The sequence below is a fragment of the Rhinocladiella mackenziei genome (genome assembly GCF_000835555.1).
Source record: "Rhinocladiella mackenziei CBS 650.93 unplaced genomic scaffold supercont1.3, whole genome shotgun sequence".
Classification (NCBI taxonomy): Eukaryota; Fungi; Ascomycota; class Eurotiomycetes; order Chaetothyriales; family Herpotrichiellaceae; genus Rhinocladiella; species Rhinocladiella mackenziei.
In genome coordinates this window covers 2,554,409-2,581,524 of record NW_013550602.1, presented here as the reverse complement: position 1 = coordinate 2,581,524, position 27,116 = coordinate 2,554,409, and the positions used below count along the sequence as shown (strand labels likewise).

At 49.6% G+C, this 27,116-nt stretch overlaps 12 protein-coding genes across 12 annotated transcripts; 5 read left to right on the top strand and 7 right to left on the bottom strand.

Moving 5' to 3' along the window:
* Positions 1-693: 693 nt before the first annotated feature.
* Positions 694-1,499, bottom strand: Z518_04454 (uncharacterized protein; the record flags this gene model as incomplete). Its single annotated transcript, XM_013418160.1, has 4 exons — positions 694-857; positions 983-1,142; positions 1,278-1,364; positions 1,434-1,499. 4 exons carry the CDS (start codon positions 1,497-1,499, stop codon positions 694-696), a joined length of 477 nt encoding a protein of 158 aa, XP_013273614.1.
* A 268-nt stretch (positions 1,500-1,767) lies between these two features.
* Positions 1,768-2,608, top strand: Z518_04453 (40S ribosomal protein S9; the record flags this gene model as incomplete). Its single annotated transcript, XM_013418159.1, has 4 exons — positions 1,768-1,813; positions 1,879-1,897; positions 1,984-2,082; positions 2,191-2,608. The coding sequence occupies 4 exons, from the start codon at positions 1,768-1,770 to the stop codon at positions 2,606-2,608; spliced, it is 582 nt and encodes a 193-aa protein (XP_013273613.1).
* A 422-nt stretch (positions 2,609-3,030) lies between these two features.
* Positions 3,031-3,951, bottom strand: Z518_04452 (uncharacterized protein; the record flags this gene model as incomplete). The annotated part of the gene is made up of 1 exon (XM_013418158.1): positions 3,031-3,951. One exon carries the CDS (start codon positions 3,949-3,951, stop codon positions 3,031-3,033), a length of 921 nt encoding a protein of 306 aa, XP_013273612.1.
* Positions 3,952-4,662: 711 nt separating this feature from the next.
* On the bottom strand, positions 4,663-5,853 carry Z518_04451 (uncharacterized protein; the record flags this gene model as incomplete). Its single annotated transcript, XM_013418157.1, has 2 exons — positions 4,663-5,617; positions 5,675-5,853. 2 exons carry the CDS (start codon positions 5,851-5,853, stop codon positions 4,663-4,665), a joined length of 1,134 nt encoding a protein of 377 aa, XP_013273611.1.
* A 461-nt stretch (positions 5,854-6,314) lies between these two features.
* Positions 6,315-7,445, bottom strand: Z518_04450 (uncharacterized protein; the record flags this gene model as incomplete). The annotated part of the gene is made up of 1 exon (XM_013418156.1): positions 6,315-7,445. One exon carries the CDS (start codon positions 7,443-7,445, stop codon positions 6,315-6,317), a length of 1,131 nt encoding a protein of 376 aa, XP_013273610.1.
* A 419-nt stretch (positions 7,446-7,864) lies between these two features.
* On the top strand, positions 7,865-9,454 carry Z518_04449 (uncharacterized protein; the record flags this gene model as incomplete). The annotated part of the gene is made up of 4 exons (XM_013418155.1): positions 7,865-7,978; positions 8,043-8,519; positions 8,558-8,878; positions 8,933-9,454. The coding sequence occupies 4 exons, from the start codon at positions 7,865-7,867 to the stop codon at positions 9,452-9,454; spliced, it is 1,434 nt and encodes a 477-aa protein (XP_013273609.1).
* Positions 9,455-10,634: 1,180 nt separating this feature from the next.
* Z518_04448 (uncharacterized protein) lies at positions 10,635-11,516 on the top strand (the record flags this gene model as incomplete). Its single annotated transcript, XM_013418154.1, has 1 exon — positions 10,635-11,516. One exon carries the CDS (start codon positions 10,635-10,637, stop codon positions 11,514-11,516), a length of 882 nt encoding a protein of 293 aa, XP_013273608.1.
* A 24-nt stretch (positions 11,517-11,540) lies between these two features.
* Positions 11,541-12,803, bottom strand: Z518_04447 (arsenical-resistance protein; the record flags this gene model as incomplete). The annotated part of the gene is made up of 3 exons (XM_013418153.1): positions 11,541-12,284; positions 12,347-12,489; positions 12,545-12,803. The coding sequence occupies 3 exons, from the start codon at positions 12,801-12,803 to the stop codon at positions 11,541-11,543; spliced, it is 1,146 nt and encodes a 381-aa protein (XP_013273607.1).
* Positions 12,804-13,611: 808 nt separating this feature from the next.
* Z518_04446 (uncharacterized protein) lies at positions 13,612-16,159 on the top strand (the record flags this gene model as incomplete). Its single annotated transcript, XM_013418152.1, has 2 exons — positions 13,612-13,886; positions 13,939-16,159. 2 exons carry the CDS (start codon positions 13,612-13,614, stop codon positions 16,157-16,159), a joined length of 2,496 nt encoding a protein of 831 aa, XP_013273606.1.
* A 2,083-nt stretch (positions 16,160-18,242) lies between these two features.
* Positions 18,243-19,673, top strand: Z518_04445 (uncharacterized protein; the record flags this gene model as incomplete). Its single annotated transcript, XM_013418151.1, has 3 exons — positions 18,243-18,719; positions 18,746-18,970; positions 19,017-19,673. 3 exons carry the CDS (start codon positions 18,243-18,245, stop codon positions 19,671-19,673), a joined length of 1,359 nt encoding a protein of 452 aa, XP_013273605.1.
* A 2,898-nt stretch (positions 19,674-22,571) lies between these two features.
* On the bottom strand, positions 22,572-23,262 carry Z518_04444 (uncharacterized protein; the record flags this gene model as incomplete). The annotated part of the gene is made up of 2 exons (XM_013418150.1): positions 22,572-23,107; positions 23,196-23,262. 2 exons carry the CDS (start codon positions 23,260-23,262, stop codon positions 22,572-22,574), a joined length of 603 nt encoding a protein of 200 aa, XP_013273604.1.
* Positions 23,263-24,050: 788 nt separating this feature from the next.
* On the bottom strand, positions 24,051-26,913 carry Z518_04443 (uncharacterized protein; the record flags this gene model as incomplete). Its single annotated transcript, XM_013418149.1, has 3 exons — positions 24,051-24,512; positions 24,566-26,603; positions 26,654-26,913. 3 exons carry the CDS (start codon positions 26,911-26,913, stop codon positions 24,051-24,053), a joined length of 2,760 nt encoding a protein of 919 aa, XP_013273603.1.
* Between the last annotated feature and the right edge of the window lie 203 nt (positions 26,914-27,116).

The window sequence follows — 27,116 nt, the reverse complement described above, 5'->3', positions numbered from 1 at the left end:
GAATGATAAATTTCTGGATAAAAGTGCTCTCCCCCGGCGCTGTGTTCGAGTAGATAGGTGATCTCGCCGGTTTGCCCCCCGGTAAACAGAGGGAAAGAGGCTGGAACAGTGCTGGCTGTGCGATAGAGGTTTCCAGAACACTCTGTGCGAATCATGATGGCAATTGGGCTGGAAGAGTTTGGATGAGACACAGGGAAGAAGAGGAAGATGTAGGAACGAGGAAACGATGGTCTATGGGATGGAACACCGCAAGGCAAAAGAGGGCGATTGTCGAGGGATACATTGCATGAAATGATTCCAATTCTAGTGCTCGTAAAGGGAATACTCAGTTTCACAAGGAACCCATGCTCCATCGTTCAGCCAGCCAGCTTTTGAAATGCCCAGTGAACCTCGAGAACGTACCAGGTCAAGTAGATTTCGATGGTGAGTCTGATTTGCTTGGTCGCCTCTTGAGATCAAAATCTGTCCACTTCAAGTTCCTTGACCAGCACTTTCCTCGAGGCCTTATGGGAATCTTGGAAAATTGCCTGCACCATATCACATCCGCTGCCGGCCCATGCAGAAGATTTAGTCCATCGACACCATCCTAACTAATCTCGCATGTCTCTCACTTCGTCATAACTATTCCCTATCTTCCCAGGCCCGACAAAACGCACACCGAACCAAAGCAACCTCTTCGACAAAAATAGTCGTTTAGATATGTGTATCGTAAGGTTGGGGAGCGAGGCTTTCAACCTCAGTGAGTTTGACGACGTGCGATTTTCTAGGGCCGACAGGCAGACGCTTGAGTTGAACGGATTCGCCTTTCTCCTTGGCTTCATGGCGGCGCTTTGCATTGGACTTAACTCGGTTCAGGACTAAGAAACACACCCACATGTCAGTATCAAATGTCTTTTCTCTTGTGTCGTCTAGTTTCTCCGATTGGGTAAATCCTTCAAGGAGGGAATTTTTTTTTTTTTTTTTTGGATTTGCTATTGCTTACATTCTTCTCTCGATCTCGAGTGTGCGATGTGTTCAACACGGACATTGACTCGCTTCTCTATGTATCGGTTGCCGACTTTCTTGTAGATGATCACACCCACGGCGGATTTGGTCACGTTGTACACGACGCCGGTCTTGCCGTGGTAGACTTTGTAAGGCATCTATAAAGCATAGCCGCAAATATCAGCCACTTGGTCTCTTCTTCATTGTCTTTCCTCTTGGGATGGATGTTCGGGAGCTTTCTTTTCAAGAACGGTACAATGGAGAGGACAGGTAAAGGTCCGTTTTGTACATACACCCTTCTGCACGGCGCCGTTGGCTTTGATGTCGACGATGTCTCCAACTCGATATGTTTTCATGTATGTGCTCAGAGGGATCAGGCCCTGCACAGCAACAATTAGTCCTCATACTTTTCGCATGTTTCCGTGAACTTAGGTTTTGGAATTCTGTACCTTCTGGCGAAAACCGCGACTGAACGCATAGCGCGTGCCGGACCGGAGACCTCGAGAGTGACCCATTGTGCCGGTTTAATTCGAGGAAACTTGTCGGTTTGGAGGAATGTCGTGAGAGGAATTCGAGGTTGGTCGTGAAGTGGATGCCAAGCCATTGTCCCGAATCGGCGAACAAGCAAATTTGAATGTGCGGCTGCCAAGACGTTTTCTTCTTGCGCTTCAATACCTATTCATTTTCGCACTGAAATCGTTCGTCAATTACTCTTCTGCAACGACAACGACAACACCGTTGGATCGTGACGAGCATCTTGATTGCGCAGTTCTCATCGCATTCATGGCACCGCGATCATACTCCAAGACTTACAAGGTCCCTCGTCGACGTAAGTCCATTTGCTGCAATGGTATTTCGCTCAAGCAATGGGAGACTGACAAAATTCCCATACAGCCTTCGAATCAGCTCGTCTGTATGTGTATCCTGGCCACTGAACACTAGCTTGCCTGTGCTTCATGTCTGAGATAACCTTATCTCCTAACGCTTCGTCTGCTATAGAGATTCGGAATTAAAGATTGTCGGCGAATATGGCCTGCGCAATAAGCGCGAAGTCTGGCGTGTCCAGCTTATTCTGTCCAAGATCCGTCGTGCTGCTCGGTATGAAATTGCCTCCCCAAAAGAGATATCTACCAGATGCTTGGGCATTTTTTGGGATGCCGAGGTGGAATTGAACGAGTATAATTAACTGACAACTTCTACAAACAGTGAGCTCTTGACCCTCGACGAAAAAGACCCCAAGCGTCTCTTCGAAGGCAACGCCCTCATTCGACGACTCGTCCGTGTCGGTGTGCTTGACGAGTCCCGCATGAAACTCGATTACGTGCTGGCCTTGAAGGTAGAGGACTTTTTGGAACGTCGACTACAAACCTGCGTATACAAGCTGGGACTGGCTAAGTCGATCCACCATGCCCGTGTGCTCATCAAACAGCGCCACATCCGCGTCGGCAAGCAGATTGTCAACGTCCCCAGCTTTGTCGTCCGTTTGGATTCCCAGAAACATATCGACTTTGCTCTCACGAGTCCGTTTGGTGGTGGGCGTCCTGGTCGTGTTCGGAGAAAGAAGGCCAAGGCTGCAGAGAAGAAGGATGATGACGAGGAGGAGGCTGGTGATGATGAAGAATAGATGCCTCGCCCGTATTGCTGTCATGTGTGTCTCGGCATCGGCGCTGGTTGGGTTACGACTCACATGGGGATTGAAATCATGGCGATCACGGGCCTTGACTGACAATGATGGAGAGTGACTCGATGTTGAAGAAAGGCCAACAAGACAAGCCAAGCCAAGGCTAGAAAGTGTGATACGATACCATTAAAAAAAAGAGATCAAGCCTTGGACTGAAATCTAATCGGCCAGCAAACAAGCAACGCGTTCTGTTGTGCAAACTGCATCGTCCCATTATTGCCGATGCCATTTCCGGAGCTGCTCATTCCCAACTCCTTGCAGTGAAATAATCCCGCCAGAAAAACCACTAGACTCAATGTCCCTAAAGCCATGCAATTCGTAAAGGCCAGCCATCGTCGCCATTCAATTTTCCCAATCCAATTACTTCAACTCTGCACATCCAAGAGGCACCTCAACACGCTCTCCGAATCTCGATACCACTTTCCCAAATCCTCCATCTCGTCTCTCCCACCAAGTTCTCTCCGCCTCCTAACCTCCATAGCTAACCTCGAACTCTCATTGCGCTTCTTCTCCAACTCCGCCAGCTCGCGATCCATTCTTTCCACATCTCTAATTTTCCCGGGCATCTGGCGCTGAAGCGAGTCGATCTGACGATCTATCTCTTCGTTACGGCTTTGCAGCTCCGCTAAAGCCTGTTCAGTCTCGTCCAGAGACATATTCATTCTCGGATCTTTGGATGGTTTGGGACTATGGCCGTCATCATGGTTTCCTCTCCGTGTCACGATTTCAGATTGCAGTTTCTCGATCTCATTTCTCAGTCGCTCGATTTCCGGCGGTACTCGTTCCAGTGTCTGCATCCCTTCATTGACGCTTTCGTAACTCGTCGCAAGAAGCTTGGCCGTCTCTTCCATCTCCGCGACTAGGGCGTCGACTTCTGCTTTCTTGCCTTTCAGCTCGGTCTTCATGCCGGCCAACTTGTCTTCGAGCACGAGGTTGTCATCGTGAGATACAACAAGGGGCGGGTCCCCTACGATGCTGCGCAGGTATTTCTCCTTGGTTACTTGCTCGAGGTAACTGAAGCGGAGTTTAGAGAAGAGGTTTTTGTAGTGCGTCAGGTCTGCGGAGAGAGACGCCGATGTTAGGAGCGATGGGTCGGGGTCTGAAGCGGTTTGGGACAGGGAGTTGGATGTGTCTGATGGGCGGGATTGAGGGTGGGAAGTCGATTGAGACTGTGATTGCGATTGGGATGCTATAATCGGCTCAGCCAGGGCGAGGATCGAGAGTGGTTGCTCGGCTTGTTGGGCGCGGAGGGCCGCAAGGACGCTGCTGTAGTCGACAAGTGGCATTTTAGGCTCTCGACTTGCAGGATTTCAAATAATGGCGTTTGGGGCTTTGGTCAAAGAACAAAAAATCTCGAGGTTGAAATCCCGTGTTCGTTCAATGGCTTTGGCTCAATTCGGAAAATGTAAATAAACGTCACGCCAAGCCTTTACGAAACTTTGACTTTTTGAACGTTTCGGAGCAACAACAGTTGACACCGTTTCAGCCTGAGATCTTGGTAGGCTGAAGAAATGTAAGACAAGTCAATGAAACCTCGAATTCAAGAGGGCTCTTGTCATGCCGAGTTCAGGACAGATTTCGGCGTGTCTTCATCTGATCTGTCCGGGAGCTCAAATCGGCAGCCTTATTTTTTTTTTTTGGAAGAGGATGATGAGAATAATTTTATCGTACAAAGATCAGGAGGAGAGTCTCTCTTCCGCCCAGGACATATCCTTCTTCACCATTCCAGAATGACTCCAATTCTATAGCAAAAAGATTTTCTGATTTGATTCAAGCATGAGAAACGCCCCTGTTAATGCCGTGATTGAAGGCGATGATGATATGAACGCTACGGTGGTAGTTTAGTAAAGGCATCGTGATGGTACAAATGCAAGGACGACGGTATTGCCGGAGGACATGATGCGGCCAAGTCGGTCTATGAGGTTGTACCGAAGAGACGTAGGATAAGTTCATACCTGATTGGTCAGCTTGTGATCTAGTTCATGCCTGATTCATACTCACATTCCAAACATGATGGCGGCACTGGGGACTGTCCGAAGCAAATGCGGCGTCATGCCTCCATACAACCCCGCAAGACCTTCCTCTTTGGCCACCAGTCGGAAGCACTGCACCAGACCAGTGTACTTGAGGGTGACTTTACCGGTTTCCGTGGTAGTTGTGGGCGCTTGTCTTAATCTCGTCCTGACCACTTCATGGGGGTAGGTAATGACTGCGGCGAAGAGTTTGGCGACTGCAGCTGCGGTGAATTTTCCTCCCCACTCCTCTGTATTATCGAACCATGTCCGTTCGTAGCCCGGAATTGCTAATCTTTTGGCTTCTCGTCTGGCTAGAGACAATTTCAAGCGCTCATACAAGACCCATTGGATAGTTGATTCGGTGACGCCGAGATACGAGGCGGACAAACCACGGTAAAGTCCTCTTATCCCTTCATGTCTGACGGTTTGTTTGATACAGTCCCAGCTGTTTTTGTATTGTCGTCCACGTGTAGGGTTATTGCTTGCATTGTTCTTGTCTAACTGCAGCCTCGTCTTTACCAACCAAATAGGATTTGTCGCAGTGCCAGTAGCAATGCCTGCCGTGGCTGCTGCCGCGAGGTGGATGCTCCAGACATTGTCACGGCCCTCAGGGTTGAAGTAGTTGTTCAGTATCCTCTTGCCATTTCCATAGACATAAAAGTTGATGCTTCGTGCGGGAACCACGCCAACCAGATTTGCCCCTAGGCCACGGAAAAGCGCCCGAAATCCTTCATGTTGGTATATTGATCGTAGGATCTGAACGGTCTCTGCAAGGTGGAAATAGGCGGATCGGGGGAGTGAGATGAGGGTAGTCTTTTGTGGTAGTGGATGTTGAGCGTGAAGCGCTTTTAATTGCGCCTGGTAAAAGTCTGATTGCAATCTGGTCTTCAGAACATCAAGAGGAGAAGTCAAAGCCGCCGCTGTCATGCCACCAATCCTAGAGAGATCGATCAATCAGTGTGGTCGATTGACGAGAGAACTTTGGCTTTCATACCCTCCCGCAACAAGATGAGCCCACGGTTTAGTCGCAGGCCCATCTTTTGTCACCGTAGTGGCATTTGCATTCTGAGTCCCTGGAACCACTTGCCCAGTCTCCCGGGCTTGTGGAATGTGATTTTCTTCTCCTTTCGTGGTAACCCGAAAAGGCTTTGGAGAAGCCGCAGGAAATGTCATGAACGTTATTGGAGTCCCGCCCCCCTAAAAACAAAAATTATACGCGGTGCGGGAGGGGGAGGCTAACGAGAATGGCAAAAATATAGTACAAAGAAAGAGGGAATAGGGAATGTTGGTGGATTGCGACGAGAAGAAAACATGCCTAAAGGATGAAGACGAAAGCAATCGCAATTGCTCTCGGCAGGCATTTGGAGTCGCCGTCCTCCGCAGACACGTGGTTTAATCACGTGATACTTATCATGTGACACGGTGAGTATTCGTTGCGATCCAACCACCACCAAAGGCCATGAAACTGTCAACTTCTCATTGAAGACGGCGGGAAGGTGATAGGGATATATTTTATGCAAATCCAGGTTGGTTAAGCCTGAAGCATACAGTAATAGTAATTGGCTTTGGGATCCCAAAGACTTACCGTGGTGAAGACACCCTTCTTTTCAACCGAGGCTCAATCAGTTGCAAGCTCAGCCCTTTCCACCGGAATTGGATGCGCCCCCGGTTCCGGTGGGTTCAGTCTCTTGAATTTCGGAATCATTTGTGAATGACAAGGGGTATTGCCTCGAACGATCTACTTGCAGAGAGAACACATCCAGCCTTTGATAACCCCCAACCACGTCGTGATATTGCTTGCCCTCGACGCACTCGGTCAAATCGAGCGTTGCATACAGGATACCCTCCTCGTCTTGCAACATCTTCTTCTCGGACCACTTGCCAGTTGCTACGTCAACAACAGCGCCCATAACCGTTTTGCCGGTTGGATCGAGGAATTGAGTGGCAGCTCTTGGGTAGGTCGTGAGCATCTTCTTCACCTCATCCGGTCTCCCGGTCATTTGGGCAATCTCTTCCATTCCCTGCTCACCAAGATGTCCGGCGCACATGATTCCAAAGCATTTCGCCTCAAAGCAATGAGCTGCTGCTCTAGTGTGATTGGCCGCTATGTTGTCATAGTTGCTATGTCTCTGGTCCGTCGAGCTCCCCTTGCTCGTAGCTCTAGTGGGCCATATTGCTGGCCATGTGGAGATATGGACTTGTTCACCTTGGGCCATGAGAGTATATCTCGCCAGGGGATTGGTGTTTTCGCCACAGATCAACGCTCCAATTTTGCCATATTTAGTGTGAGCGATTCGTAGACCGAATCCATCTCCTGGCGACCAACTCAACTTTTCAAAGAATGTAGGCATCAGTTTGCGGTGATGGACCAGGATGTTCCCATCTTCACCAATGATCAAGTTTGTATTGAAGAGCGTTGCAGAGCTGTAGTGGACTCTTTCTGATATCCCTAGGCTAACGGTCACGCGATGCCTGAAGGCCGTCTCTCGAATAGCCGAGATTTCTTCGCCCCGGACGTCCAACGATTCGGTTGCCAGACGGTGAAAGAAGTGATGCGTTTGAGTGGGGGGAAGGATCGATGACCACACAGGGAATCCAGGTATGGAAGCCTCTGGGAAAACCACCAGGTTTGCCGAATTGTTGGCGGCGGTCTTGATGAAGTCGATGGTCTTGTGCGTAGACTCTTCAGCAGACAAGGTCCGAGATGCGATGTGGCACGCAGCCACCCTCAGCTTCGGCAAGCCTCGAGGGACCGACGAAGCCATTGCTCACTATTCAATAGCGAATTTTGCCATTAAGCGGAGAGTCAAGACACGAGCCTCGTTTCCCTGGCCGTAGTACCAAACAAGTCACCAGTGGCCTGATTAGCCAGCACCAAGTGCTTAGGTATGTGGTGATCTGGGGTAAATCAGTGGTATTGTCAAGTGGAACAGCAGGCAGTGGAGCAATCGGAAGTCAAGATCCTCAGTAGCTGGGTTGTTAGATGACAAGTTGTCTGTTAGACCGCATTGAGGCTATTAGCCTCGGTTCTCGGAAGTGGCCCAAGGTAAAACAGCTTGCGAGTAACACAAATTTCAGCCTTCTTTGTCTTCATCTGTTGTCTATAATTGTTCAATCAGCACTCTCTTGTGTCTTTCGGTCATCAGTTCCCTTCCCCATATTTCCCTTCCTCCAATTCCTCCATATGTCGGTTCCTTATCTCCTCAACAGCCCCAGCGGCTACGTCCCCGCATCAGAGAGAATCCCGGTTATTGCTCGGCCTTTTGTGAGCGAGCGAGCGAAGCAGACGTTGGATTTGGTAAATACTTGCTCCTGGAACTCTTGATCTCGTGGACGTCGACGCCAATGGTGTGTCTTGCTAGGTTGAACGCTTTGTTGAAGAAGAATGTATCCCCGCCGACGCCGTCTTCTCGCAGCAGATTGGCGAAGGTACCGTCAATCGCTTCGATGCTCACCCCCAAATCATTGAAGACTTGAAGGCCAAGGCAAAGAAGCTGGGGTTATGGAACATGTTCCTGCCCAAAAATCATTTCAAGGAGGGTGCTGGATTCAGCAACCTCGAGTATGGCCTCATGGCAGAGTACTTGGGCAAGAGTTTTGTCGCCAGTGAAGCCACCAACTGTGCTGCCCCGGACACCGGCAATATGGAAGTCTTTGCCAAGTACGGTACCGAGGAGCAAAAAAAGCAATGGCTGGTTCCATTGTTGAATGGCGAGATCCGATCAGCTTTCTTGATGACCGAGCCTCAAGTCGCCAGCAGTGATGCTACCAACATCGAGCTCCAGATGAGGAAAGACGGAGACTACTATGTTCTCAACGGCCAGGCATGCCCGAACCCTGTCCTTGTGTCCCAATCGCGACTGGTCTAACGTTACAGCAGAAATGGTGGTCCAGTGGCGCTGGTGATCGCCGCTGCAAGATTTACATTGTCATGGGCAAATCTGACCCAACAAACAAGAACGTCTACCGACAGCAATCAGTCATTCTCGTGCCGGCTGACACACCTGGCATTACCATCAACCGAATGCTGTCAGTCATTGGCTTTGATGATGCTCCTCATGGTCACGGCCATCTCACGTTCAACAACGTCCGTGTGCATAAGAGCAACATGATCCTTGGGGAGGGACGAGGCTTCGAAGTGGTTCAAGGGCGACTCGGCCCAGGCAGAATCCATCACGCTATGAGATCCGTGGGTGCTGTAAGTTAAGGTATCTCGAATGGAAGCGAGCAATGGCTAACGACAATCTCGCAGGCCGAAAAAGCTCTCGAATATTTTCTAGCTCGCATGAACGATCCCAGAAGGAAGCCATTTGGCAAACAACTTGCCGAACACGGTATAATGCTCGAACGGGTCGCCAAGTCGCGCATCGAAATCGACGCTGCCCGTCTCGCAGTTTTGAACGCCGCCATCAAGATCGACCAGTCCAATGCCAAGGATGCTCTCAAAGAAATCGCGGAAGTCAAGGTTCAAGTTCCATCCATGTTGTTGGATGTGCTTGACCGGGCAATTCAAGCATACGGTGGTGCAGGTGTTTCCCAGGATACACCATTGGCCAACATGTGGGCCAGTGGACGGACAATGAGAATCGTGGATGGCCCCGACGAGGTGCACATGTTGCAACTCGGTCGAAATGAGAATAAGCGCGGCCCAGCCTTGGTGAAACGAATTGAAGCTCAAAAGGAGAAGACGAGAGAGTTGCTTCAGCAGTATGGATTGGAGGAGAGGGATGCATTGCAGCTGAATCGAGTAAGTGGTGGAAAGTCGAAGTTGTAAATCTGACCAGCTCTTTTTGGTGGTTGTATAGTTTGCGTGCCTTGACAAAATTGTCAATATATTCTCTTGGTCTCTAGATTTCATGGATTTCACACTGCATTGTAGCCTCGTGTCTTATTGAACATGTTTAACATGACGTACCGACCTTTTCATGCTCTTTTCATATCAAGGAGGAATCATGGCTCGATCTGCGCTCAGAGACAGGTAGGATACCTGTTGACATATATGGCTTGCCTTCTTTGTTCTCCATCTCCTGAATCCTTCTTGGTTGTTGTTTCAACTCCGGCTGGTACTTGTTGGCGAAATCATACACAACGGATACCGGAAGGAGAAAAAACCTGTTGGGCCGAGAGAAGATTGATTGAATGAATCTATCTGAGCGAGGTGCAAGCTACAAAAAGGGGCACCGAAGGGTGCGGTGCACGTGACTAGGCCAGGCCCAATGTGGACTGCCAACAAAAACCAAGACCTTTAGAATATACAGGTGATGGGTAATTCACATATGTGAATATTCATCAGTAAATATGTACCGACTTACAGTACCTACGCTACCTGTACCTACCCGGTAAAGAGGCCTAGTCGCTAGTGTACCTCTCCATCCAAAATTGCCTCACCTTCCTGATTCATCCAACCCTTGTGATGTGTTACTCCCGACCTCCACATATCTGGTAAATGTCCGCGCGTCAGTTGGGCCAAAGCTATCATCCAACTCATTACCAATGGTCTGGCATTTTGCCTCTCCTTACGCCGTCGTTCTTCTTTGTGTTAGCATCCTATCCTCTTCAGATCCGTTCTCGAGATGATTCCAGACTCGAGGAGGCCAGGCGTCACAGAAGGCCTCCATCCAAAGGTGGCAGGGGCTAGCTCATCACTTGTTCGTCGGCACACTCATCGAGAACGTTGTGAACCGTACGCTCGGGTCTATGGGCTGGGTTTACGCGTCCTGCCATCAACAGCCACCTGGTCACGGATCGGTTATCCAGGGCCCTGACACCCCGCCAATCATTCAGTAGTATTTACTCATCAGCTATCTCTAACTGCTCTCCTGAACTTCAGTCTTCGCTTTTCAGCCGCTGATCGGGCCTACTCGAACTGTACCTGTCGATCAGCACTGACCTCTACGCTCCGTAAACTTATATCTTGTCCGATCAGGAGACGGAATGTGGATGTTGATCAGCCCATGGCGTCCGAAGGCAGCGATGGGCCTGCTGCGCCCAAGTCCAAGCAGGAACGTATTCGTGACAATCAACGACGCAGCCGTGCTCGGCGCCAAGAGTATCTGGCCGAGCTCCAGAGGCGGCTGAACGAATGTCACAACGCTTTTCGGGAGGCTGAGCTTCAACGGGAGGCATTCGCCCACCTTCAAACTGAAAATGCCCGGCTACGAGAACTATTGAATTTCGCTGGTGTCAGTCCTGAGGTCGTGGAATCTTATGGCCGGCAACACAATCACCGTGCGGACGATAGCACAGCAGCATCGCTTCGACAAATTAAGCCCAAGCTACAGTCGATGGACGCATCCGGACATCCAAGCCCACTTCACATACCCAAACTGGAATCCAATGGCGCTTTGTGCTGTCCGACATCCTCCTCATGTTGCACCTCCCAGCCCGGATTGCCCCTTGAACACTTCCACGGCTATGATGGCCAATTTCGCCGTCCTCACCAATTTCTCGACGCCCCGGCTACAATTGCAACGACGCTATTTCAAACGACGGCAATGTCCCCAGCAACCTCGTCCCAATGGTTGATTGACACAGGCAGCGAAGGCCCGGCCGCATCGTACGACGACACCTTTTCTTGCGACACATTTCGTGTCCCGCCTAAGGGCCCTCTCTTACCGGATGATGGCAACACTACACTGTGCTCGATGGCCAAGGCTCTGATTGATCAGTGCAATCCAACACCATCAGAAATGGAAGAAATCAGAGCCCGACTTGCCACGGCTTTTAGTCGACCAACCTTTCCCGAACAAGGCTGCAGGGTCAACAACCAAGTTTTGTGTCAGATATTAAGTGAAATGAACGCAAAGGCCAATGCAACGATGAAGACTGATTTCTAAATCTATCCTGGAAATTTTCAGGTCTTATGCTGCCCAACTCTTTCGCTTCCCATACCATTTGACTGCATAAACCAAGCCCAGCAAGACAGGGACCTCTATTAAGGGGCCAACCGTCGCTGCCAGGGCCTGGTCACTATCCACACCGTACGTCGCAATGGCAACCGCAATGGCCAATTCGAAGTTATTGCTGGCGGCAGTAAAACTTTGAGTGCAAGCCAGTCTGTATCCAAAACCAAGCCTTCTAGTCGCCAACAATGTAGACAGGAAGATCACCGCAAAATATAGCACAAGCGGTGCAGCGACTCTCACAACCGAGACGATCTGATGGACGACATGCCGGCCTTGGGATGCAAACAAGACAATAATGGTGAACAGCAGGCCAATCAACGATAGCGGGCCTATCCATTTGAGAAATTGGGTGTCGTACCATTCCCCGCCGACCAACTTTCGAAGGGTGAATCGAGTGATAATAGCAGCGCCCAGAGGGATACCCAAAAACACTCCCACACTCTTGGCAACAGGGGCGTAGTCGACATCGATAGCCTCGGAAGCTTGACTGATGACTTTGATGAAAAGAATGGCCAGTGGAGCGAAGAAAATCATCTGCAATAGAGAATTGATGGCGACGAGAATGGCGCAGTACTCATTGTCCCCTCCGGCTAATCCGGTCCAGATCAGAACCATAGCAATGCATCTTGCTATGCCGACCAGGATGAGACCTTCACGCAGGCCTGGCTCATCTGGCAAGAAGGCCCAGGCTAACCCTAACTATATTCCATTTTTGGTCATCAGTCTGCGGCCTCACGAATTGGGGACGGGAAGAGACCTACCATGAAAAGAGGAGCAATTATCCAGTTGACAAGAATACTAAACGCTACCTGCACCCACAGGCTCTTCTGTCGAAAGGAATGGTGCAAGGTCTCGAATTTGATCTTGCAGAGGATCGGATACATCATGACAAGGAGACCGATTGCTATGGAGGATATTAGCCACCGCCATGGTATGATATATGAGCAACTCAGGCATACCGATGGGAATGGATACTCCTACAAATTGGCCTCTCTGCAACGCCGGACCAGTACTGGGGACGAAGTTTCCCAGCAAAATGCCAATAAGCATAGCAAGAAAGATCCAAAGGGCAAGGAACCGGTCGAGAATTCCGAGGCTCTTGAAGGCAGAGGAGTGAACGATGTCGAGTTGTTGGCCATCTTGTTTCTCGATGTCCGGAGAGGTGCTAGGTGAAGAGTCCTCGGAGGCCAGAATGACCTCCCTGTTTTGGGCATCCATCTATTGAAGTAAGAATAAGTAATCGATTGTCGCTCTATTTCGAACAGTCTCTTTGCCGATCTTGGGGGGGAAGAAATCGAGGACAGAAATAAATGCCTGGAGGATAAATATGAAAACGGACGATAATCTGGAGACTTCTTTTTTTTTTCGTTTTGGACCATGCGCAAGGCTGAACGACCAATGAAAATCCTGCCGTGACACACTGAAAAAGAGATTATCAATGCCCGTGATTCTAGCGAAAGCGTTTAGAGATCGCTGGGATTGATGAGGCATGGCTTATGGGCTTGATCGATTGATAATTGAGGTGTACAGTGTTGTTGAGCAAGGACATATTCCACCAGCTGCTTTTGTCCGGCTTATCCCATCATTTGCACTTGCTCTGTATCCTTGCTTAGACTTGAAAGTTCGCCAGAGGATGATGGGTCGTGATAGGAACAGGCCTAGCGCCCGATGATACGATGGTTCGTGCCCGTGGGGAGTCAGCGAACTGCCTAGCCGAGGGATGCCATCAATTTGCCTGGTCACAAGAACCAAACTGAGCAGGAAATGCCGTCATTAGAGATGGGTCCATACTAACGATCGATCGGCTGACACCCTGAACCCAGAAGAAGATGGGTGTTTTGTTTCGAGGGGCGTTTGTCTCGCTGGGTCGCCTGCTGTCTGGCCTCTCTCCACATCCACCATTCTTAATGCTCAGTATAGTTTATAACTCATCCTCTCTGTCTCTCCTCTTTCCATCCATAGATTCTCTCGTTCTCCTCGTCATCCGTCGCGGCATTGAGCTTGTTGTCGCTCTCCATAGCCTGTCATGCGGCTGGCTTCCGCTTGGGCAATCCTGGCGGCCGCGCTGCCCTCTATCGTCCAATCCTCCCGATTGACACCTCCCGTGCTTCCTCTGATCGTCCGAAATCCCTATTTGAGCACCTGGCTAGCCAATGCCAGAGATTTACCGTGGGAGAAATGGCCCATCTTTTGGACTGGTCAAGAAATTGGCTTCTCCGTCCTGGCGAGCGTTCCGGATCAAAGGACGGCATACCCACTGCTGGGACGACCTCACGACTCTCTAAAGAAGGATGATGAGAAGTAAATATCGAGAAATCCACCTGCTCCATGCCAGAACTGATAGTCGTCGCAGCTACACGGTTGCGTTTCCCATATATCGTGGTGCGCAGTACGATGCCTCGACGACCAACCTATCCTATTCCATTCCTCTACCATCCTCATACTCCCCTTCAAGCCGACTTGACATTACTCTCTCCTTCTTATCTCCTATAACACCGACCTCTACCGTCAGGCAATCTGTCCCTGCAAGTTATATCACCGTCTACGTTTCAGGCAATGTCCCGGTGGATATTTACATGGACTTGAACGGCCAATGGGTCAGTGGTAATCGAGGAAGCCAGATCGCCTGGGGTCTTAGTCACACAGCTCTGGAAGGTATAAGCTACGGATTCAAGACATGGCAAGTTAAGAGAGACATTGAGCAGCTCTTTACCGAATTCCAGGACCGGGCTGAATGGGGTACATTGCACTTTTCAGCTCCGACCAACGTTCGACATGAAGCTGGTACATCAGCTCTGCTGAGACAGCGATTCTCCAGGACCGGCACTTTGCAAAACTCGATCGACCACCGATTCCGTTCGATTATGGACGAGGAACCGGTTTTCGCCTTCTCAAAATCCTTCGCTTTGAACACCACGACGGGTTCCATGCAACACGATAGTGTCACCTTCACGGTGGCTCATATTCAAGACCCCGTTGTGCAGTTTGCTTCTGCTCGGGGGTTGACTTTTATGCGACCACTTTGGGAATCATATTTTCTGACCGTTGAGAGGCTGCTCACCTTCCACTATCTTGATTTTGTGCATGCGAAGGAACTGGCAGCCAGCTATTCGGCGCAACTCGCAGTCGATGCCTATAAGTCCGGTGCGGACGACTATGTAGACATCGTGGCCCTCTCTGCTCGACAGGTCCTTGGAGCTACAAGTTTCTCCGGCACGCCCGACAACCCAATCCTCTTCTTGAAGGAGATCTCTTCGAACGGCAATTTCCAAACCATTGATGTTATCTTTCCCGCATTCCCATTCTTTCTCTACACTAATCCGAGATGGTTGGGATACCTGCTCGAACCTTTGATCGAACACATGCTGAGCGGACAATATCCGAACAAATACGCCATGCATGACCTCGGTGCTCATTTTCCCAATGCGACCGGCCATCCGCTCGGACGAGATGAATATATGCCAGTGGAGGAATGTGGGAACATCCTTATCATGGGCCTGGCATTGGCAAACGCAGTCAAGGATGGTGCAAAAACTCCTGTCGCAACCACGTGGCAACCAATGGGCGGAGTTCCAGCACCAAAGCCATCCGGAGATGGCCTTGCTCCTCTCATGGTGGGCGATCAGGATGGGCGACCCTATATTGACGATGCCTGGGTCGGTCACCCACAAAGCCTGAAGCAAGCCAAGAAATGGGTAAGCAGGAGCTATCGGTTGTGGAAACAGTGGACTAGCTATCTCGTGGAATTTTCCCTGATGCCTCACAACCAATTGTCAACGGACGATTTCGCAGGATGGCTGGCACTTCAAACAAACCTCGCTCTGAAAGGCATCATTGGCATCAAAGCCATGGCGGGACTTGCTGAGTTCACCGAGCATTACGGCGATGTGAAAATCTACAACAATATATCCAAGGTCTATATCGCAAAATGGGAAGAGTATGGCATTTCTCGTGACAAAACACATGCCAAAGTGGCCTACAATTGGTATGGATCTTGGACGACTACATACAACCTCTATGCCGACAGCTTGTTATGCTTCCACCTGGGTTCAGACAACGCCACTGCCGGTTTTACCAGTATTGGGGGCCGGTACGAATACCAGAAACCGCTTAAGGACATCAAAGGCGACCAAGATGGATTCGTTCCGAAACATATCTACCAAATGCAAAGTGATTGGTACTACGCCGTTCGACAGAAATATGGAGTACCGCTGGACTCGAGGCACCTGTACACGAAGACGGATTGGGAATTCTTTGCGATGGCTGTAGCAGCGCCCAAGGTGCGAGCAGAGATTCTGCAATCGGTGGCCAAATGGGTAAACGAAACCATCACAGATCGGCCTCTTACAGATTTGCATATGACTGAAGGCGGTGGAGGATTTCCCGGCCCCAATTTCTTTGCACGACCCGTTATTGGTGGGCATTTTGCATTTTTGACGCTGGGCCAAGCGTGCAATGGCAAGGCTATGGATGGCTTGAAGTTTTTGAATGATAGCGTCACGAAGAGGATGGATGTGCAGGGTATCCTGAATACTGAACGAGAAGAAGCTGAATGGGCTTCTATGGAACTATAACTTGATTATCGGGTCCCGGTAACTTGATTATCAATGAAAAATGGACACAAAAAATGACAGGATTGAGTGTATGCAATCGACCTGTCAATTGAGCAGACTCCTCTCCATCTCCCCCTTCAAGACTCTTGACCAGGCTTTATTCTTTCCTCTATCTCCTCTCTTAGGAACAACACCGTCTCTTCCCCTCTACAACCTTCCCATCCGGCTCGCTTGGTATTACTGAATCAAACCTATCGTTTTTCAGACCTCTTCATGGTTCCCCATTTCCAGGTGGTTCAGCAAGCTGGTCCCCCGTCCGTTCAGTCACATAATCAGCCTGACTGAACGGTGGATCTCCATGACAAGTATGGCGACCACGAATGGAACGCGGCCTACTGGTAGATGCGGACCGAGGCGCAGATATTAATATGGGGCTACAGTCCCGTGATGTGGTCGCAATTTTGGCCGAGAAATGAACATACGAAGGCGGCGCCGTTCGGTCCCCAAAATTGGGACAAAATGCGCCCGGTGCCTTAGCCCCCCTTACTACTTCTTCTGGTCAGAATAACCTTGTGCCGCGGATGTCCTCGTGGACCCTGACCGTAACGGCAGGAAGGCAAAAATGGTCAAGTCGTCAAGTTTGGCAATCCCACGTCCTCAAATATCCCCAAAAATGTCTACCGCCCGAAATGCGAAGGAGATGCGAGATGAGTCTCCTTGCACAGGTCCAGAACTATTAAGGGATAGATTGGCTCGAAATAGGACCACCAAGAGCTTTGTGGATAACACCGACTCTTTCTAGGCTAGAGGAAGTGTGTGAGTCTAGTATCCGAGGTATTTGCTAACTACATACCCTCATACAGCCCCCTACTTCCACCAACATCCGGCGTTTGAGGCAGATAACGGACATCGACTCAAAATCCCTTAGGCCCCTGCAATAGGTATACAAATCTTGACCTAAAGATCTGGATGACTGCTGACCTGAATATGAGAGCTTCATTGGCGCCATTCTGGGTCTGGGTTGGAACTGCTTGGTTTAATTCGACAGGACAATTGTTTTGACCATTGCAGAACACGTCCCTTACAGAGTTCAGCAGAGTTGTACCAGGTTTACGTATACATTTTCCGCGATATCTTGGAGAAGCTGAAGCGATACAAGGCCAGGAATCTCAAGCAAAAGTAGGCCAACTCAAGCTATGTATGCTCCGTACCGGTTGTAAGAACAGCCGAGGACATCGCTCACCAAGCTTTGACTATTGTATATCGAGCACCGATGAGGAGAGATTTAGACGTGGGAGTATTAATTTAGATGTAGATTTGATGAGGCTTTCCTTCGCCCCCCAAACACCCAACGGCTGATAAGAAAGAATGTGGAAAATAATTCTGCGACCCTTACCTACACACCATTGTCAAAACGTCACCACGAGTGCACGAAATGGAGCTGCAGATTGAGGCAAAGACGACCGGACAGCGAGAAGCACGAGCTCGAAAGAGAGCATTGAAGAGAGCTTCTGAAGCATCTTGAAGACTAATAGAGACAATAAGATATATATATATATATATATATCTATCTATCAGGGGCATGGTGTTTACCTAAGCAAGGCTCCTGACAGGCGATGAATTTCCTCACTCTACGTGACTCGCTAAAGCCTGGAATCTGGAGCCTGGCGGCTGGATGGGCCCGAGATCTAACTGTGCCTTAACCAGCTGCGAAGCAACTCACGAGGCTGCTCAGGACCCACAATGCCCGGGGTCGCAGGGCCCAACTGGTTGATCCTCGGAGTTTTTGCCCTTCTTTTCTACCCACGCATTGCGCATCCTTGGACGTGCCACCGCGACTTGATTACTTGTTCTTTGTCCCTTCGCGTCTGCTGTTTGAGCGGTAAACACCAAGCCGCCCTTGCACTCGTTGTCGACTTATCTGGTTGATTTGTCTGCATTTCCACACCTCCGCTGTTCGCATGTTTGATCTACAGTCGACAAAGCATTCCTTTGCATCAACACTGCAGAGCCCTTTGAGATTTCTTTGCTAACTAGCTTCAGCTAGCTACTCCATATTCCTCTCTCTGTGTGTCTCTCTCAAATCAATCTCCATTCGCTCAAAATGGCCACAACGACCTCTCCTACACGACGCGTTCTCGGCGACAAAGACCCTAACGCGCCTCCACATATGCGGTCACCTCGAAAGACATGGCCTGGCCCGGATGTGACCAGCCCCGTCACTCACGCATCCTCCGTGAAGCGGCCTCTCTCCCCAACCGTTTCCCCTTTGACAAGTCCTCGACGCGGTCAGAAACGCAAAATTGATCGGGTGGTTCATGAGGAAACGGACGACTCCCAGCCGACAACTGCCACACACCCTTGGTCCCAGATGACCGATTTGTTGAGCGATGGCCAACTAGAGCATGTATCGACCCCCAGAACATCAATGACTCAGACGAAATCTACTCCCAATACTGTGTATACTCCATTCCGTGCCTCTCAAGAAGAACCATTCCAAGTTGAGGCTGAATTCCAGATTCACGATGAACCAAGTCAGCAAACATTAGACAAAATGGGACGGATCCTGACTGATATGCAAGTTCTTATGCTAACTATGATGCACAGCACGCCGTCACCCTACCCCAGAACACCTCGCAATTTGTGCCCCCTCTACGATCCAATCTTGCCAAAGAAACATCTCAAATTAGCGTCAGCATGTCGAGTTTAATTGACTTTGACAACAATCTATTATCCCAAGGAGATGACATGCAGCCCATTGAAGAGGCTGATTTGATTAAGGATCAGAGACCAAAGACGGAGGAAGACACTAGGAAGAAGATGCTGTTTGAGGTAATTATTGCGTCCCCGAGTTGTGGCGTCACTTACAAGGCTATAGAAAGCAGAAAGTCTCCGCACTAGGCTTCAACTCGCCATCTTCAAGATAAATACCAATCAAATCTCCAGACCATTCGCGCGCCTCCAAGTTCCCAGAGCGAGATCCTCTTCACCAGAGTTGCCCGTTCTGTCCTCCTCTCCACTGAAATCTTCATCGACTCCGAGAGGGGGCTCCGTACAAAGAGCCACGACCATACTTGAACCCAAAGTCGCAAGAGCACGTGCGCGAGCGACCATGGATCCAAAATCTCGTATCGCGCCACTCTCTAGTTTACCAGTTCCGAAAATAGCTCCCACTACATTTTCGGCCAGACGGAATGACGACCTTGATGCAAACCAGGAGAGTCAGAGTAGTCAAGTGGAACCCGCATATATTCCTAGTAGTCCTCCGGAACCACAAGCGCCGACAGCGGCGTTCTATATGGATACAACAGGAAATCGAAGGGAAGCTGAGCCCAGAACCCCCATACAACCGTCTAGCCTAATAGGGGGTGACCACGGAGATGATGACAGCCAAAAAGTTGGTTCTCAGCAGAGTCGAATACGCCATGGGGGACTAACTAGTAGTGTCGTTAAGGGCGAAGCTGCCAGCAGTCTGCTCGAGCTTGTGAGAGGTGGTGGTGCAACGTCTGGTGAGGTTGGCATGTGTGGTTTGTAAAACCCCATTACTAAGGGTCATGTATTTACATTCAAAGGTCGAGACCGGGCGTTGAAGAGAGCTCTGACCAGCTAGTAAGGAGAATAAACGTGGCATTGCGAAGCACTCAGCGTCATCGAAGAGTATAAAAATCGCATCTGAAACTTTGCAGCCAAGGCCGTTTACATTGACTATCGATCTATTAGAGTCAAATGGAGGATTAATAGAAGGTGGAAAGCCCCGAAGGGCCTTTTTTTTTTTTTGGATGGTTGGAGACGTATGTTGAATACTAGCAAATATGGACCAGAATAGGAAACTGTTGACCCATTGTTAGCGCCAGGCTGCCGCATGCTGTGGGGTGGTTGTATGCCAGGCTACAACATCATTGACAGGCTGCAACACAGGCAGCAGCACTGATAATCACACTGACTACTTCAAACCAATAACACTGTACAGCTCATACTTCTCCTTTTCTCTCTGGATACATATCTATTTCTACTTCTCCTTCATCTTCTTTTCCCATTGCATTGAAAAGCGATCGAAAATTGAAAAGTTGCCCCCATTCACATATGTTCGTAAGTCCTAACTTTCCGATCTCTTTAGAGGTGTGACGTGAAGAGTACCCACGTTCCATCGCAAAGTCCCGCGCAATGTCTCCATCTCCCTCATCCACAACCCTTAAACGCAGCTATCCCTAAAATAGTGTGGGCATGGAGAAGTTGGAGAATAAAAGGGTGGTTGCTTATTCGGGTCGAACGTGTGATCGTGTGGGGCAGCAAGGCTGAAATGCCTGAGGTTTTTGTATCCTAAAGCAGCCAGTCTGGGGTAAATTCACCCCCTCCTTTTGTCAGATTCGCTGCTCGCAGAGGCAAACAATTAGACAGGAGACAATTTAGACGGTCGTAAATCCCTCACGAACCAAGCACTACCGGATGTATTTCCGAAGAGAACGGCGCAGGCAAGTTTGGCATTTGTCCCCGAGGGATTTGGCCGCACGATCCGCAAGGATGTATTGAGTTGTTCAAATGATGCTATGGACCAAACATCCTGTCATGGAAACGTTGCCCGGTTGACCGCGTATCCGCAGAAGAAGACCAAAGAAGTCGGTGGAGAGACTCTGGACATCATTGGAGAATCGCTGTCCCCATTCTAGCTCTGGTTAAAGGGCGAAGTAGCACCCTACAGCAGTAATGCGTCGCCTCGATATCATGGTGCTCTTGACAGATTCTTCTCAGCAGCAAAACCACATTGACATGTGGATCGGATGGGAGGGGAGACTTGGTGGCATTTATCAATTGCATGCCGAACGGCGAATTCGAAATCGAGGTTTCAGAAGGCAGCTTCTTTCTGATCTAGGGCACGTAGGCGACAAGATCAATTAGCCCCCGGGGCCTGGGGGGTTGTTGGGGGCCGGACTCTCCTGCATCAGATGAGTGTACCGTTTCAACTCCTCCTCAGTAGCCCATGCTCTGATCATGTACTTGACGTCGTCACGATGGCCAATGGCCTCGGAAGCACTGAACATGCGCGGTGCCGAATAAACGCACTTCAACAAGACGCCGAATTGTTCCTGGGACTCGGTCTCTATCTCACGTCCGGATGCCTTAATCCATCTCATCTCAAAAAGTGCGCAGATCTCTCTGATCTCACAGGCCTTTGTACAGAATTCATTCACGGCATCTTTGGTAATGACGGCGGCCTCTCTGCCGCTATAGTAATCCAATCTCCGAGAAATATATTCCTTTACTCTCACAGTAAAGAGCCTTCGGTATTTGTGCTTTCTTCTCTGTTATTTCCTCTGAATTATCCGTTCTGACTGTGACGCCCATGAATCCTGAACAAAATCCACAGAGACAATCTTTGTTGAATCTCAGGTCGGACTGTGAAGAGGAGCAGTCAATTTGGGCGAATAAGAATGTATTCTCTGAACACGACGGCAAGGACTGGTGGCCGGGGAGGTCAAATTGGTACTGGACAACTCCGCCATGATATATTCAGTAAATTGACTGTATCCACGAACAATACTTGAAAACATTCATCGATTTGACTGGCCGATTGCCGTGTCTCCACTGGGCGGAAATTCTTCAATATCCGCGACAAATGAATTGATATGGAAGAAATTTCGCTTGAGCGGAGCCTTGATCCTTGTCTCGTGTCATGAGCGTCCATTGTTGAGGAATTAATACACCTTTTGCATTGAGATGAGTTGATAAGCTGTTATATTCCATATTGAGAGCCCCGGCCCACGAGGCTGGGCGCCCTTGATTCATGTCGAAAGGTTTGTCATGTTAGGCCCCCAAAATTGCGTTTTCAAGTCCACTGAGGGAGGCGGGTTCAAATTCTCCAAGGGAAATAAAAAGTACTTAGCGAAATCAGCTGGCTTTGAACTTCTTGTCGCCAGCTTGTTGGAGAGTGTCTGCTGTTTTGGGTATTTTTGACTAGGTTTCACGGAACCTGACTCTACTGTGTCAATTGGCATCCAGGATTCGCCAGGAATTTCTCAACTCCACGTCGGCTTGTCACATTTCTATGGGCTCGCTTCGATTCTCTCCCAAACCAAGATCGTCTCTTCAAGGGACAAGTTTGTTGTCACGTGATGATAACAACGTGAGGATTCCTGGGGGTATTTTGTAGTGTAAAGCATGCCTCAGAAAGGCCCTGCAGTAGTAGTCGATAGGAAGAAAGCAGATCCAGTCATGGGTATCTCATTTTTTTTCTCCGAGCGATGGACGTACAGCCCCGAGGACTATAAGTTCCTGATTGAATAATTTTTTAGAACCGATTGTACATGAAACCTGTTCACGTTCAATTGTGCTCCTTTTTCATCCTCTCATCATCTCCTGCTTGACGGCTCGAGTCATTTCACAAGCACGGCGCTGGTCAAATTAAAAAGCTTGTAGTTTCGTTGATGCCCATTGCTCAAAATGTTTCTGGTTCTTCAGCACCGTTCGCTTCCAAATCTGGGATCTCGAATCCTTCCTCGGTGCTATAGAGTATGGTTTGGATATTTTTGACCAGTCCATTCTCATCAGCTTCGAGGCTTGGATCCTGTTCGACCGCATTCTGGAGTAGGAGTTCAATATCGCGGAGTTTGCTGAAATAAAAATCCCGCTCCTTCTCCAAACCTCCGATTGCCTCTCTCAGTTGATCATTTTCTTGCTTCAACATAGAAGAACTGGCGGTGGCAGTTCCAAGGGTGCGTTGGGCAGTCCGATTGACCGGTGTCGTACCGACTTTTCGTGTGGTACTTGCGCCACTGCTGGTTCTTGCAGCTGGAGCTGGCGCCGGACCGCCGGATCCTTTCCTTCGTGCGACTGCATCATATTCATGTCCCGGAAAGTATTGATCCCAAAATCTCTTTGACCATTGTAAGAATTCCAAATTGTCTTGCATTTTGCATTTCACGAGAGCCTCGACCGGCACGGTTCGTTCGATGCCATGTTTGGTGAAGCAGTCTATTTAATATTGTCAATCAGTAATGTCGAAGCCGTATGCGGGGCGCTTGGTTTATCTCATAAGATTCTTGAAGGTCCCAGCACATACTTTGTAATATCTTGAAGTTTTGTATGTATGCGTACTCTGTATTGACGTTGAATTTAACTCGACTCATAGGGATGTCAACTGTAATATCAAGTCAGCAGTGACGGAATCTCATTGTTGTCGCTTCTCGATGCATTCTCTCGCAACGTACGGAAGATAGAATCGAAGAGTTGACACAACGCAGCACTGCGAATTCGATACATTAGCCTTGGTGGTGAGAATCCCACTCCCCATTGTAACTTACCCCGTGCCGCACTGCTCAACTTTGGTAATGTTGAGCTGGAGAATGCCATTGAGCCAGGCCAGCAATTCTTGCCTGCCTAAAAGTTAGCGACAACAGATGGGGGGAAGAACAGATCAAGCCAGGCCAAAGGTGATCGCTTTCGTACCTGGATTCACCCATGGTCAGTGCAAGTTGAAGAACTCCAAAGGTTTGAAATTGGGCGCAGGCTGACGATAGGTGAATGACAGAAAGTGTGGAGAGCCAAAAGACCACCGTGGAAGAAACTCCTGTAACAGGACAAGGCGAAGAAGTGAAACGCAATCTAGCGAAGCTGATAATGGTGGTCGGTGGTTGAAGGTCGTGGAGGGGTGTTTTTAACGTGAGCAAAGTCATGTTTTGTTTCCGTTGCCGCGCAGTTGTTGATCTGCGGCAAAACTGGTCGCGGCCCCGGTAGGCGAGCGGGCGAGTGGGCAAAAGGGGGGGTGCCGACATTAACCCCTGACTGAGCTTTTGACGCCTAAAGCCCTGCTCCAAAATAATCGTCACCGATGTTTCCATGTAGATTGTTGTCTACTACTTTGTGATTTACCATGACATTGCCGCAGTCTAAAGACCATCCTATTGACCCAAGTCATCTATTTCGTCCCCTCACTGGCATCACTTGCAGGCTTTGCCTTTCCGTTATTGCCCTTCTTTACCGATCCCCCTGCTTTGGCATCCGCGGGTTGGTTCCTCGCTTGTTCTTCCGGTGTCCCCTTCGTTGATGGATTTTGTCCGTCCACATCTGGATGATCCGGTGCCACTCCAGAAGAATTGACTTCGTTCCCGTCCTCGTCCACTAATCTCGTACGGGTCTCGTATTTGGTTTGGAAAGAAGCTTTGCCCTCGGCCAACAGAGCGGCTACTTGTGCTTCATCCAACAGATTTCCATTTTGATCGCGGTATTCAACGCGCTCCTCTGAGCTGATCACATTTGGTTCCCCAACGTGCGGAGTCACAGCGGAAGGATCATCTTTCCTCCCAGAGTCCACTTGGGCAGATGGGACGGTCGGGGTAGCCTCTCCCAGCGACGGAAGGGGTGTCGAATATTTGGCATACTATGACCCCTGTTAGAACGGAAATTGCCGTCTGGTCAGCTTTAATGACTTACATCTGTGTGGAAAGTATTGCAGTCAAAGTCCCATGTATCAAATAATTTGACCGTCCTGCATTGATCCTGTGTCCATGGATTGCCGTAGATCAAGGGAGCATACATGGTAAACACTCCAATGGCGAAGGCGACAAAAAGGGCCGCGAGGGTACGGCCGATCTCGGGATACGGTTTCAATCCTAACGACGAAATCCGGTTGAAAACAAAGTCGAAGATCTGACACATGGCTATGATTGCGAAGTAGAGGGCCGGGAAATAGTGGTGCAAGAATAATTGACGCGCCATCAAGTAGAAGGGGAAATAGTGGAATGCCCAACCCAGGACAGTCTGACCAATCTCATAATCGAATCGCTTGAAGTTGACGTTCGAGTAATCGTTGCAACTGCGTTGCCAACGGAGGATGGCAATGGCCTTGAAGATGACGTAGGACAAAATGGCCAAACTCGAGGGCCACCAGATTGCCGGATTTCCGAGGAGGTAGATCTGGCGATGGTCCTTGCCCCAGAAATTGATACCACGTCTTAAAATCGGCCATGAGCCCGGTCTAGAGTCCCAAGCATGCGACTCGACCAGTCCAGCATTGGTTCTCCACATCACCTTTTGCAACTCCCAGAATTTGCCCAGGAATCCAGGGTTCCTGTAGTTGACCTTTTCAGAGTCGTCTCCCAGTTGTGGATGGTAGTTTTGTTCAATATACCACACACTGTTTGGCAGAGTGCCTCCTTTCGCGCAAGTCACCTCCTGTTGTTCGAAACCCCAGTCGGGAAGTTTGACTTTGTGCGAGAAAAGAACGCAACCGCTCATGATGTGAATCAGCCTGAATTTGGTCTGAATTGTCCTTAGCCGGGTCTTGGCCTCTTCTCCGTCAGACATGGATTTGATAATGTCCACTCGGAAAAGATCGTTGGCATCACCTTCGAATCCTTCGTAGCCATACGCCGTGACTTCATTCTGCCATTCGGCTTCGGTCACGGGGGGTCGGACATCATGCGAATGAAGGCGGCGATGGGTCATGATGTGGTAGAGTCTGATGATGTCGCCATCCTTGATCCATTCAGTGGTCAGATTGCTCCATGCCCGTGGGCCTGGAATGGTAACATTATCGGCGGTCACCGGCTGGGTTTGATTCTCGAGCAGAAACACGTTGTTCTCATCCTTGTGGGGGTAAAGGGTAATTTGTTGTTGTTTGCTGCCTCCAGGATACATATGTGGATGAGAGTGGAGATAGCCACCCTGAGTGTTGTGATGTCGGATGGTCACCTCGCTCCCGAATGCCACGTCCGCGGGAGTATCAGCCATGCCCTTGTTGTTCAGCGTCGCTTGGAATTCCGAGGACATGAAACCATCTCCATCGCCGGGATTGACCAAACAGATGAAGTGAATGCCGAACATGCCCATATAAAAGGCGGTGGGAATGACAATGAGGCAAAAGATTCGGGCAAACAAATGTTTGAACCATTTCCTTGGAGTGACATTGACATTGTCGCCGAGTAACACCCATAGTTGTAGGATGGTCAGGCTGCCCACCCAGGCGATCGTGAAGAGACCGACCCATTTCACACTGACCGTTGCACCGAGACCCAGGCCTGTGGCCGCCAGCCAGAACCACCAGCTCACGTCAAAGGCTCGTTCAGGTCCGAGTTCGTGTTGATTCGAGAAACAGGTAAAAGCCAGCACGGTGAAAGCCGTGCAAATAACCAATGGCGAGTCGAGAAGAATGAGTCGAGATTGCGTAACGAGGCCGTTTTCGAAGATCAACAGTGCAGCTCCCAGGGAAGCGGTCACTGTCTTGCATCCGGTCGCCTTCAAGGTCAAAAATATAGTGGGTATCGTAAGGACACCGAGAATGGCAGGAAGCAAGCGCATGGAGACGTAGGGAACCTTGGGCTCGAGATAATCCTTTCCAATGTCTTTGAAGTCGAAATCTCCTTTGAAACCTGCGGCCCAGCCGGCGAGCGTGATTAGAAGTTTCGCCAAAGGGGGATGAACGTCCATGAAGAATCGGCCCTTGATATACTTTGTCGCGAAGCCTCCAAAGCTACCAGCTCGTTAGCCCACACCACAACCATTGGCCCATTGGATGCTTACTGGACTTCATCGAAAACGACACTGGTGGGTTGGTAGATTTTGAACAAGCGAACCACGGCGGCCACGATGGTCAATAAAGCCATCATCTGATAATCGGAGACTGGGAGGAGGAAAACATCGTTGTCCGTAACTCCTTCAGATGCGTAACTCTTCTTCTTGGGCGGCGTAGTTCGAGCCAGGCCGCCGTTCGTGTCTTTGGAAGGAGCACGGGAGCTCACATTTTGTGGAGCCGGAGGTTTTCTCAGAGGAGCAGAGGACATGATGAGGAATTTGAATCGTGATATCGAGAGAAATATGTAGTATTTCTGGAATCGAGGAAAAGGGTAGTCGGGAAAAAGGGAAAAAAAGTTCGAGGGATTCGGCCCCCTGGTTGGAAAGAGGACACTTGGGATCAAAGAGAGACGAGAAGGAAGAAGGAGCTCATTAGGGGATTCAAAGAACCATCTTGGAGAGGATTGAAGAA